General features: G+C 43.9%; 1 protein-coding gene across 1 annotated transcript in view; it reads right to left on the reverse strand.

The window, feature by feature from the left end:
* Nucleotides 1-13,654, reverse strand: part of cebpz (CCAAT enhancer binding protein zeta) — a 40,543-nt gene that overhangs the window by 22,068 nt on the left and 4,821 nt on the right. The window contains exons 2-3 of the mRNA XM_085980193.1: nt 4,828-6,359; nt 511-742 (exon numbers count right to left, since the gene is read on the reverse strand). Coding sequence (XP_085836319.1) covers nt 511-742; nt 4,828-6,359 — 1,764 coding nt within the window. The remainder of the gene's footprint in view (nt 1-510; nt 743-4,827; nt 6,360-13,654) is intronic.

Here is a 13,654-nt window from a genome sequence, read left to right on the forward strand (position 1 = left end):
TTTTATCAGATAAAAATCTTAATCACAAGCACTTTTTAATTTATTTTCAGTCACAATCCAATGCACTTAAAGTAAATTAGTACTTAAATCTGCAATTGAATTATAAAACCTTGTGTGGTAAACCACTGTTAACCTGTACATGCCTGTGTGGTAAACCACTGTTAACCCTGTACAAGTCCAGGCATGTCTCAGCCCCTGGCTCCACCCCTAAGCCCGGGTATAAAGGTGACTCACCACCCTTCCCCCGGGAGCTCTTAGGATGGATTCACTAGCAGAGGCATGCTCTAGTTCTTAGTCAATAAAAGCCTACTTCAATTAAGTCCATCTCGTAGTCTTTGGTATTGTTGATAGCGCATCACCTTGCTCCACTCTTAGGTTGCTTGACATAAAGCTCATTCTGACTCCCACAAAACTTAATGCTGTATAAGTCCATGAACAATGTCTTTTATATCAAAGGGGGAAAACAAGATCATGGAACACAATGGATTGGTGAAATAGTGAAAGCAATACCCCATGTTCTTGTAACAGGACTCGTATGCCTGGCTTCAGTTTCAAAATCTCAGAAATAAGATAGAGAGCTCCACATATAAATGCTGGCGTCTGGCCACAAGAGGCCTGCAAGATCCGTTTTATAAATGCCTTAATGCGACGAAGGACGACGTCAGACTTCAAAGACTTGTACAGCAAATTTAGAAACATGGCTTGCTTGGAACATTGTGCCAGTCCTGGATCCAACAGTTTCCTGCATACAAAAGACATGATTTTTTTTACATCAGGTACAGGAATATATAAACGTTTGTTTCATACATATTGAAATCATGGAAGGGGCACAGAAGACCATTTAGCCTCTTTGTGTCAACAGTGCTAGCTCCACACAGGAACTATCTACAATAAATCATCTATCTTCATACTTTAATATTTTTCTTCAAGTGTTTATAGAATCATAGAATAGTACAGCACAGAAGGAGGCCATTCGGCTCATCAGGTCTATGCCGGCTCTTTCGAAGAGCAATCCAGTTAGTCCCACTCCCCCGCTCTTTTCCCACATCCCTGCAATTTTTTCTCCTTCAATTATTTATCCAATTCCCTTTAGAAGGCTACTATTGAATCTTTATCCACCACCCTATATTCTGACCACTCATTGCATGAAAATGTTTTTCCTCATGTCGCCTCTGGTTCTTTTGCCAATTACCTTAAATCTTTGCCCTCTCGTTACCAGCCCTTCAGCCACTGGAAACAGTTTCTCTTTATTTACGCTATCTAAATCCTTCATGATTTTAAACACCTCTGTCAAATCTTCTCTTAGCCCTCTCTGCTCCAAGGAAAACTACCCCAGCTTCTCTAGTCTATCTATGTAACTGCATTCCCTCATCCCTGGAGCCATTCTAGTAAATCTCTTCTGTACCCTCTCCAAAGCCTGCACGTCCTTCCTAAAGTATGATGCCCAGAATTGGACACAATACTCCAGCTGGGGGCAAACTAGTGTTTTATATAGGTTTAGCATAACTTCCTGGCTTTTGTATTCTATGCCTCTATTTATAAAGCTCAGGATCCCATATGCTTTATTAATTGCTTCGTTAACCTGTCCTGCCACCTTCAAAGATTTGTGCACAAGCACCCCCAGGTGTCTCTATTCTTATTTAATTTCTTCTTCAATGTTGTGACAGCCTTTGCTTCAAAAGCCTCGTGTTGATATATTCTAAATTCTATTCACCCATTGTGGAAAAAGTCTTCTAGCCTCCCATTTTGTAGTTTCAATAATAATCCTACATTTATGCCCATTTGTTATTGATTCACCAGTGAAAATAATCTCTCATTATCTACTCACCCAAAGGCTTTCAAAATTTTGAACACACACGTTGACCCAAAGTGCCTGTGCAAAATGATGATACAATATGCATCATCAAGATAACCAATCCTGAACCAAAGCCAAGGCTTTATTGAAGCAAGAAACAACAGAATTTACAGAACCCAGCATGTTGTACTGGTTTTCTTTGTTCCACGTTGCCCAATTTATGACGGAACTCATGATTATCGCATTACAGGAAACTTTGGTTTATCCAGAGGTTATATGTCCGGAATACTCGAACGGCAAAAATCAGGAGCCATTTTCTATAAGTTTTTTTAAGTTCTCGTTCTTTTTTTTTCCCCCCAGTCAGGCACTGCAAGGTCTGTAGCTATAGCAACAGCTTCAGCTAGAGACGCTTGCAGCTGCAGCCGACTCTTTAGAAGCTGTTGCTAAGCAACAGTGTTTGTTGTCAGATACGGAGATGAAAACCTCCGTATGCTTCAACATTAACTTTGTATGTCCGGCAGTTTTGATAGATCGGCAACATGCTGGTCCCGTCGGTGCCGGATATCACAAAGTTTCCTGTAGTAGAATTTACTTGTCGGCAGCATAAATACCTAAAATGAATTCAAGTTAAAAGAAAGCAGATAACTTTGATGTAGAAAGACCTTGTGCCACATTATGGTAGGATATCATTTTATGTCTGTGACTCACTGCAGCGTGTTTCTGATTTCAACTAGGCTTGGGACGCCAAGATATCGCTGATCGGGAAAATTAAATTGGAAAGTGAGCTGATGCTTGAAGCATTCACAATTTTTGCTGATCATATTGATAGGATAGCAACTTAGGCAAAGAATGTAGAGCAGATAGAAATCTTATCTGCCTCATACATATGGTGCCCGAAAACAATAAGAATGAGAACTACTCAAAATAAGTATAAGCCATGATAAAGAGAAAATATAGTAAATATAACAAAAAACTCATTTAGCTAGAGCACAAAAATTACTGAGATAAAAAGATTTGATTTAATTTTGTTGTATATATTTTCCAAAGCAGATCAGGGCACTTTTCACACAACAGTCGTGTACACAAGTTCAGATAACTCAGTTACCAAACTCTAGTTCATAAAAGGTCCTGCCTTTGAATTCCAGCAGGGTTCATAAGAACATAATTTCATCCTTCCAAAATGAAAAAAATTAGCACTTGATGTTAGGATGTGGGAGAAAACAGCAGACTACTGGGACTGTGCAGTACTCGTCACACTGTTGCAGGACCTCCTGGCTCTATGGGCAATGGAATATCAATCAATGCCGTAAACAATGGAAACCAACCATCACAGGTTGCATAGAATGTACAGCACAGAAACAGGCCATTTGGCCCAACTGGTCCTCATCAGTGTTTATGCTCCACATGAGCCAGCCTACCTCTGCTTAGCTTCAGAGATCAAATGGGATCATGTAATCTACTCCCCTCTCTCTCTGTACACACACAGTTTAGAGGATTGGTGGAAATGTAACATTCTTAACTTATTTTAGGAATTCAAATTAACTCTCCAGGATACATAAAAGCAAGAAATCAATGGAAAATCAAAACATTATTTAAGTTGGGGGAAAAATTCTGTGACTACCAGGAGATCGAAGCAGAATTATTAGATGCATTGTTGTAACCCGACATAAATAAAAGCCTCACTGATTCCATAATATATTTCCAAAGATGTATTAGCTCATTCTCTTTTGTAATTTTGTAATTGTTTCAGTCTCTACATGCATCACACTAAATTCATGCTAGAACATTTACTAAAAGTCAATTTCAATGCTTCAAAAGAATCAAAGTGGTAATACATAAAATAGATTGCATACCAATAATTGGCAATTTATACAAAACCACTATAATGTGGCCATTTTACCTCATTTCTTAGTGTACCGGCATCCTTCATTTTGAACATTCCTGTATATTTGAGTTATGTCAGAAACAACTGTGGCCTGGAACTTGTGGTCCTGATGATGGCAAACTGGCAACATTCACCTTTGAAACTGACCACAACTTCAGGATTTAGCGCATGCGCAGCCTAACGCGGAAATCCTGAAGTTGTGGTCTGTCATTCACTGCTCCTCCCAGACTGCAGTGGACCCACCTCCACAGAGCTGACAATCAGTGTAATCTCTCAAATCAAGGAAACTGACGAAGACTTTAGCTCTTCCACGGTAATACCGCTGTTAAACACCCCATTAAAAGTTAGACCCTTTTGGATTAGGTATAGCTTTGGTTTTAAAAGCGTATTGACTGCTAAACAAAGGTTATGGGCTTGAAAAACTAAATATAAATTTTGTGGAGTGTCAAATTGATTCATTAACAAAAATTAAAATTTTGCATCGATTTCAATTACGCGTCGGAAAAACTGAACTTCGCGCCACAGAGGTCGCAAGATCTTTTTGGGAAGCTTACTTCGGGGCCAGCGGCGAAAGCATGAAGTTGACAGATGTTACCGTTAGCAAATAAAGCACTTCATCCAAGGTCACTATGGCTCTTCCAGATCAGGTATAGCATGTGGCTGGGGGGGGGGGCGGGGGGGGGGTAGGGGAAAGCATACAGAAAGACTCTTTTATTCCTTCTTACTTTGCTTCAACCTCAGCCTCACAAGAGCACCCTTACTCCAGCAGCTGGCATATTCATTTATCACATCAGCTATCCTTGTGCATTCCAAAGTAGAAAGAGGAAGAATATATAAGGAATAAACTTATAATGAGGGACAGATAAATCTCTATACAAAAAGGTAGAGGTCAGTAATCGTTCTAGACCTTTAACTACTGGAAACAGTCTGTTCTATCAATTATTTCATAATTTTAAACATATTGCCACATTGCGGTATGTTATTCTAATGAAAAAAGCCCCAATTTTTTAGGGCTTTCTTCATATTTGTATATCGGGCAGAATTCTAGTGAATCTACATTGTACCTTCTCTAAAGCCAATTGAGATTTTCAAACACTTCATACTGCAGGTTTCAAGTCAGAAGTATTTATACACAAGTAAACATTACCTGTAGAGTGCTCCATAATATCGATTGGATATGGCTTGTTGAGAGTCCATCACCTGAAATAGTAACATTAGTGCCTGGACACTTGTGGTGAAGTTCACAATATGTACAACCCTAAACAAAGTATCCATTTGTTCCATTATCTTTTCATCGTCCATCTTGGAATAAGGAAAAGCTCGATTGACACCCGACAGCAATGCACTTAGCATTTTAGAGTCTAGTTCTGCCTTTTTAACATAGGCATGGAAAAATGAAAAGTAAACAGCTATTAGTTTCCCAGCAAGATCACTCTCTTCATGGCTCAAGACCATTTGGTTGAGAAAGCAAATGGCATAGTACTGGGCTTTCAGACTGATGTTAGGCCTGTACAGAAGTCGCTCAACTTCACAGCACACAACCGTTTTCATATTGGGATGCTTATGGAGCAAAGTTTCCAAAAGGTAGGAGGCCTTTGTGGCCAATTTATATTGTGGGTCTCCTAATTTATTCACTAACTGGATCAGCAGGGCTTTCTCTTGCTCTGGCTTATTGCAGAGCATCTCGTGGACTGTTGCCAAGGCACGAGCCTTTGTTGCCTGCACAGTGTCATGGGCCAAAGTTTCTAATGCCTGCACAAACTCCGCAAAATGATGCTTCAACAGGTGTTCAAAGTACCACAATATTAGACGCTTGTCTCGGGCATCCCTGTTCCCACTGGCAAGCTCCTCCAGGTTTTTAAAGGGATGCTGGGAGAAAGTTCGTAGTTTTCGATTGTCTGGGAGCAGGTCAGAGATCAGTAGCTCTGTTAATGTATTCAAAGCCATTAAGCATTGCCGCCGACTTCCCTTCTTCTTGATTTGGTTGACTAGTGCCTCCACAAAGTGTAGAGTATGCACTGGAGCATCCTGCACCAGGAGTGTCATAGCTGCCATTCTGTCTGCTAACGTACCTGTTGTGACAACAGTTTTCATCCATGATGAGTTTGTTCCTTTTTGGATATTTTTCTGACTCCTGTAAAGATTGGTCTCATGTTCATACAGCTGTTTAGCTAGATTCCTGTACTGAGACACAAATGGTTCATCTTGTGGCTCAGAGCTGTGCTCATTGGTATACCCCGCATCGTACCACTTTCCTCCTGGCTTTATCAATAAGTATGGTTTGGGCTGAAAGTCAAAGGTGACCTGTTGCTTAGCTTTCCTGCCCAGTAATCCAGATGTACTAGATACTTTGTTATCTTGAATGAGCTTTTCCTTCCCATCCTTGCGAGGCAACTCCTTTTTATCACCTTTTCCATCTTGGAATTTCTCTTTCAGTGTTTCATTTTTATTCTTTTTTTCTTTCTTGCCAACTTTTTCTTTCTCCTTTTTTACTTGTTTTTCCTTTTTAGCGTGCTCTTCATCATTTTCCTCCAGCAGAATTTTGGAGTATTTGCTTATGCCTATTTTAGTGATGAAGGCTTCTAATTCACCTTCTTTCAGATCATCTATTGCTGTCTTTTTTCCACCATCAACTAGTTCTTCATTCTCATTCAAGGAAGACAGCATTACATAGTCAGCCTGTAGAGGAAAAATAGATTATGATTGCATAGAAGAGGCAATACCACACACAGTGAAGTATTTTACTTAAACCAGGTTCTACTATCCTGGCACAATTACATGAATAGTAATATTAACAAAAACAATTATTAGTCTAAGGCAGAAAAACTGGGATTAAAATACATGCAGTGCAAACAACAATTTGCATTTCTGTAGCGCCTTTGATGTAGTAAAACACCCCCAAGGCGCTTCACAGGAGTGTTACCAGACAAAATGCGACACCGAGCAACATAAGGAGACATTAGGACAGGTGACCAAAAGCTTGGCCAAAGAGGTAGGTTTTAAGGAGCGTCTTAAAAGGAGGGGAGAGAGGTAGAGAGACGGAGAGGTTTAGGGAAGGAATTCCAGAACTTCGGGCCTAAACACAAGAGGATTGCACAAAAAACAGAAAATGCTGGAGATTGCACATCCTTTGTATACGCAGGAGAGTTATAGCTCTGTAAAATTATTAAGTTTTTTTTCAGTAAAGTCTGTTATTTTGTATCACAATTGGCTGAGCAGACTACAGCTGGGTGTTCCAGCCATCTGAAATCTGACCCATTTCCCACATGGCAGAGTAGAGCAGAGCAGAGCAGTGGTTTCAGTATTGCACTGATCAGTGTACTTGTATCAAAGGCAGCACAGAGGCAAGTTGGCACTGGTTGGGCCAAGTATCACAATTTTAAAATACCATCAGGAGGCATGACAGCACGTTGAAATTTAGAGAACAAAATTTCAAAATACTACTCCTTCATCAACTATATATAATCTATTAATTGCAATTATTGTATAGTTAACATTGAACTACAGAAATAAAATTAAATATTCTATTTAAAGATAAAGGAGCAATCCTATGTACTGTAGTATCAACAAACTTCATTACATTTGAGGGGGGGGGTGGGGGCAACAATATAGATCAGCAAGGACAGGTGATAGGTGCGTGGGACTTGATGGGGTTAAATGAAGAAGGGTGGGAGGAGGCTCGTGTGGAGCATAAACACTGGCATGGACCTGTTGGGCAAATGGCCTGTTTCTCTGCTGTAAATAACGGTTGGCTAAAAAGTTAAATCCCAGCCTCTTCATTTACCAGGCACACTATCTTAAAACACCACGAGTTGAGAGGCTGTAGCTATATTACATAGGAGGATATACAACACAAACAGGCCACTCTGCCCAAACAGTCCATGCCGGCATTTATGCTCTACTCGAGCCAATATCCCGGATGACCTGGGAACAGCTTCAGTCTTGGATGAGCTGCAATTTCCTCCAATTAAACATTGGGAAAACTAAAGCCATTGTGTTAAGCTCTTGCAACAAACTCTGTACCCTTAATACTGACTTCACCACCATCCCTGGCCATTACCTCAGACTAACCCAGACTGTCCATAACCCCAGTGTCCTATTTCACACCAAGTTGAGCTTCCAGCCCATTTCCATGCCATCACAAAGACGACCCACTTCCTGCCTCCAATCCTCTCTCATCCCATTTGCTGCTGAAACCATCATGCATGCCTTTGTCACCTCCAGACTAGATCCCAATATTCCCCCGGCCAGGATCCCATCATCCATCCACCCAAATAAACTACAGCTTATCCAAAGTCTGCTACTCGTATCCTATCCCAAACCAAGTCCCACGCACCTATCACCTGTCCTTGCTGATCTATATTGTCCCCCACCCCCTCAAATGTAAAATTTCATATCTTGTGTTTAAATCCCTTCATGGCCTCACTTCCCCTCCATCTCCAATCTCTTCCAGTCCTAGTACCCCCCCCCCGCCAAACTCTCCATTCTTCTGACTACAGCCTCTTGTGCATCCCCTTCTCACCATTGATGGCCGTGCCTTCAGCTGCCATGCTCTGAAAATTCCTTCCTCAACCCCTCTTCTCCTTCAAGACCTTTCCCCAACCATGCTCAGCTTTGGTCAGCTGGTTGGAAATTCTCCCAGGGAGTACTCCTGGACCTGAGGAGCGCTGCTTGTATGCACAGGTCCAGTAATGGATAGGTCACTGTAAGTGGACACTCCAGCTGCCTGCCCTCAGAGAGCTGCCACATGCCAGAGTGATACCAAGGGGTATGAACACATTGGCTTGGAATTTCCTACCACCAGTGGGCACCCAGGAGGAAACGAGAGTTTGGTGCCATTTGGCACTACTGATCGATTCAAAATAGGGGCCTACCCTGAGACTCCACATAGGCAAAAAAGAAAAAGATTTGCATTTCTATAGCACCTCTAACAACCACCAGACGTCCCAAAGCGGCTTAGCCAATGAAGTACTTTTTTTCTTGCAATGTAGTCACTGTTGTAAAGTAGGAAACACAGCAGCCAATTTGCACACAGCAAGCTCCCACAAACAGCAATGTGATAATGTACAGCAGGCACCTCAAAGCACTGGAGAGGTACCACCAACGCTGCCTCCGCAAGATCCTGCAAATCCATTGGCAGGATAGGCGCACCAACGTCAGTGTTCTTGCTCAGGCCAACATCCCCAGCATCGAAGCTTTGACCACGCTCGATCAGCTCCGATGGACGGGTCACATTGTCCGCATGCCCGATACATGACTCACAAAACAAGCGCTCTACTCGGAGCTCCGGCACGGCAAGAGAGCCCCAGGTGGGCAGAGGAAACGCTTCAAGGACACCCTCAAAGCCTCCTTGGAAAAAGTGCAACACCTCCACCCACACCTGGGAATCCCTGGCGCAAGACCGCACAAAGTGGAGGAGAAGCATCCGGGAAGGTGCCGAACACCTCGAGTCTTTGCCGGGAGCAAGCGGAAGCCAAGCGCAGGCAGCGCAAGTCAACCCAAGCACCCCACCCACCCGCCCCTTCAACCAGCGTCTGCCCTGTAATGTATATAATCCTTAAGGGAGAGAACTACTTTTTACAGCTCCTGTATACTGTAGTACCGGCAGTGACCACACCTGTATATAAACCCTGAGTAGTGATCTGTACAGTTACTTCTAGAGTAACCCTCATTCAGTAAACACCTGTTGAATCGTTCCCTGCAGTCTGTTGTCTGATTATTGAAGGACACAACATTAAGATACACGGACATAACATTGGCGACGACGCAGATTCGAACCTACCTGCAACTCTGCATCACCTCCCAGGGATTCGCTCCTGGAAAACAGTGGAAGAAGGTCGAGTCCAGAAGCACGGGCGTCGACCACGGGCAACCGCCCAGTCATCCAGCGGAGATTTGAGCATCGCAGGGGAGGCTGTCGAGAGCCAGGCTTGGCTTTCCAGTCACGGTGGTCCAGCGAAACGGGCTGGCAACAGGTACTGCGCAGACCCTTCCCGGACGGCTGCGGGCTAGAGCTCGACCGAGCGGCATAGAAAAAGGCCGAGCAACGTCGACGGGGGAGAGAGAGGGCAGAGCGCACAGGGCGCAGCCGGTGTTCAGGACCGAGAGGCGTCAACGGGGACAAGAGAGAGCAGAGCGCAGCCGGTGGTCAAGGGCCGAGCAGCGTCAACGGGGGAAGAGAGGCGCGCAGGAAAACGCGAGGCGCTGCCATTGCCAGGAGGACCGCAGAGCGGCGTTGGCAGCAGCGCACGAAACCCACAGGGCATCGCCATTTGCCACGAGGACCGCCGAGAGCGGCGTTGGCAGCAGCGCGGGAGACGCCATTTTAAGCCGCAGCAGGGAAGAAAGGAAAGCGCGGGAGATGCCATTTTAAGCCAGTCTAACCACACCCAAAAATGCCAAAGAGTGGCAGTATCACAGCGTTCGACAATGAAGTCGAAGATTGGATGACATATGTCGAATGCATAGAAGTATACTGCAAGGCGAATGAAGTGCCAGATGACAAGAAAGCGCTGGTATTGTTGAATTCAATGGGTGCAAAAGCGTATGGCTTACTACGAAACCTAGTAACCCCAGAGAAGCCAGTAGAAAAGGATTTTGAAAACATAGTGTCAATCCGACAGGACCACTTAAACCCCACACCGCTGCTGATAGCAGAAAGATTTAAGTTTCACAAAAGGAACCAGCATAAAGATGAAAGTAATGCTGAGTATTTAACGGAACTGCGCAAGCTATCGAAACACTGCCAGTTTGGAACGGGACTAGCAGATACTTTAAGGGACAAGTTTGTGTGTGGGCTTCAAAGTGAAGGAACCCAGAAACGGCTTCTATCAGAAAAGGATCTTACGCCAGACACGGCTTTCAGCATTGCAGTATCACACGAAGCAGCAGCACGGGGCGCTGCAGAGATACAACAGAGACCGCAAGAATATGGCACAAATGAAATGTCATACGGAACAGTGAAGTGCTATTGCTGCGGCAGAACAACACACGACCATAATGATTGCTGGTTCAAGGACAAATTGTGCAGACAGTGTGGAAAAGTAGGACACATAGCAAGAGTCTGCAGGTCGGGAAAGAAAACCAGCAGCAAGAAATCTCCACAGGAGAAGTACAAGAAGGTACATAAGGTGACGGAGAGTAGTTCAGACGAACAGAAGAGTGATACAGACTCCAGAAGCAAGGAGCTGGGTTGTCTGAAACTACATAATGTGATCAAAACGGAGGATCACCAAACTATCTGGGTCACACTCGAGATAGGAGTCCAAGTGAAAATGGAATTGGACACAGGATCAGCCCTAACAGTCATAAACCGAAGGAACTACAAGCAGCTATTCTCACACATACCCTTGAGATACACAAAGATTGTCTTGAAGACATACACGGGGCAAAAAGTCTACCCCAAAGGAAAAATAAGGGTGAACGTTATATATAACGGCAAGGAAACACCAAAAATGGACCTATATGTATTGCCAGATGGAGGACCACCACTACTAGGACGTGAATGGATCCGGAAGATACAGCTAGATTGGCATTCCATACAGGCACTGACTGTGGCTGACAAAAAGGATGACTACGTCACACCTGGGCGACTGTCAAAGATCCTAACTGACGCGAAAGGAGTGTTCCAGCAAGGACTCGGAACACTAAAAGGCATGACAGCAATGATTAAAATTGAAGAAAACGCAAGCCCAAAATTTTTTAAGGCCAGACCGGTACCATATGCGATCCGCCCAGCCGTCGAAGCAGAGCTGGAGAGTCTGGAACGTTCAGGTGTACTGTCCAAGGTAGACTGGAGCGAGTGGGCTACACCCATCGTCCCTGTGATGAAAAAGTCATTGAGCAGCACGCCTGGGGAACCAAGGAAGGTTCGCATCTGTGGGGACTTTAAGGTAACAGTGAACCCGGTCCTTCACACCGTACAATATCCACTTCCGCGGATTGAAGATATTTTCGCCTCGCTATCTGGAGGGAAACGCTTCACTAAGATTGATATGGCCCAGGCGTATCTGCAAATGCAGGTAGAAGAAGCATCAAAAAAATACCTCACGATCAACACCCATAAAGGTCTCGACCAATACAACCGGCTGGTATTCGGGGTAGCATCAGCTCCGGCTATTTGGCAGAGGGCAATGGAACAAGTCCTAAAAGGGATCCCAGGGACCCAGTGTTATTTGGACGACATCCTGGTCACGGGCGAAAATGACAGTGATCACCTTGCCAACCTGGAGCAGGTGCTCACTAGATTGCAGGAATATGGGCTCTGAGCTGACCGCCCCAAATGCGAGTTTTTTAGAAAACAGATCTCGTATTGTGGCCATGTTATCGATAAAGAGGGGTTACATAAGTCCCCAGAGAAGATTGAGGCAGTAGTCCAGGCTCCAGCACCGGAAAATGTGTCACAACTGAGGTCGTTCCTCGGGCTGGTAAACTACTACCATAAGTTCTTGCCAAATTTGTCTACAATACTACACCCACTGAACACCCTACTGCAAACTGGGGTGCCATGGAAGTGGAGTGACGAATGTAGACGAGCTTTCCAGAAGAGCAAAACAATAATCACATCGAGAGAGGTATTGGCCCATTACAACCTGGCATTACCAATTCGGTTGGCATGTGATGCGTCACCCTACAGCATTGGAGCGGTGCTGTCGCACAAATTCTCGGACGGCTCAGAGAGGCCAATAGCCTTTGCGTCACGATCACTAACCTCAGCCGAGCATAACTACGCCCAGATTGACAGGGAGGCTAGGGTTGCAAAGGGGTGGAAAGTTTCCACGGGAAGTTTAGCTTGGGAATTTTGCCCAAAAAAGCACATGCTAGCATAATATTGTTTTTTTTGTATTTCTTCCCCCCACAGGTCCTCTCTTAAAATTACTAACAGAGATGGAATCTTAATTATTAAGGAATTTCTTAATCAATATATGTTTATCTTATTACTTGGCTTGTTTTAATAATTACAAGTTTTGTGTGTGACTATGAACAAATGTGTCCTGATTGGTTGGATGAGCGATTAGCTCCCTCTATTTGTAATATTTGCATATCGAATTGTGATTGGCCTGCAGGCATCTGTAAGACTGCTATAGTTTTTTTTAAGATCCAGGTTAGGGGTCCTGAGGGAAGTCATTTTGTTTTCTGCTGATGTTGTGATGATGCAGTAAGTAAATCAGACTTTATACCAAATAAACCAGTTGCTTGTTGAACTCTGTTGTCCTTCAATTTAAAATATACAAAATAATACACTATTGGTGATGTAGCGTCGTGTGTGTACAGGTCATGCTTCCATCACATGGAGCATCAGCAAAAATGTACTCACCCTGTTGCAATCGTGCTGATCGACCGCAGTTCGACACAGAGATGAATGCCCTTTATTTCTCTGCATAGAACAATGCCACGTTTACCGTCGGATGTGTGGAAGCATTTTACCCCAGGCATTAAAGATGGAAAGACTGTGTACATGTGCAAACACTGTACAAAGCCATATGTAAAGAATGCTACAAAGATGCAGCAGCATTTATCCAAATGCAACAACTTCACTCAACGCTCACAGCAGTCAGCCCAGAGTTCCTCTGCTTCCATTCAAGAAGATGATGGTTCTCATTCAGCATCAGGCTCCTTATCATCAGCAACTCCTGGCCCACTTGGAAGGTTCTTTGATACAATGGATAACCATAGCCAGAAGAATGCAGATGAGTGCCTTGCTCGAGCTGTATATGCAACAGGCTCACCCCTCATGCTCACAGCCAATGTGTACTGGAAAAGATTTTTCAATGTTATTCGCCCTGCATACTGTCCTCCCACCAGACATGCTTTGTCTAGTTATTTGCTGGAGGCTGAGTATAACAGAGTCCAAGGAAAGCTCAAAGAAACGATAGCGATGGCAGACTGTGTTGCAGTTATCTCAGATGGGTGGTCAAATGTACGAGGGGAGGGCATCATAAACTACATCGTCTCCACTCCTCTCCCAGTGTTCT

Source organism: Somniosus microcephalus, chromosome 3 (genome assembly GCF_052327205.1).
Source record: "Somniosus microcephalus isolate GS21.2 chromosome 3, FLI_Smic_1.0, whole genome shotgun sequence".
Lineage (NCBI taxonomy): Eukaryota > Metazoa > Chordata > Chondrichthyes > Squaliformes > Somniosidae > Somniosus > Somniosus microcephalus.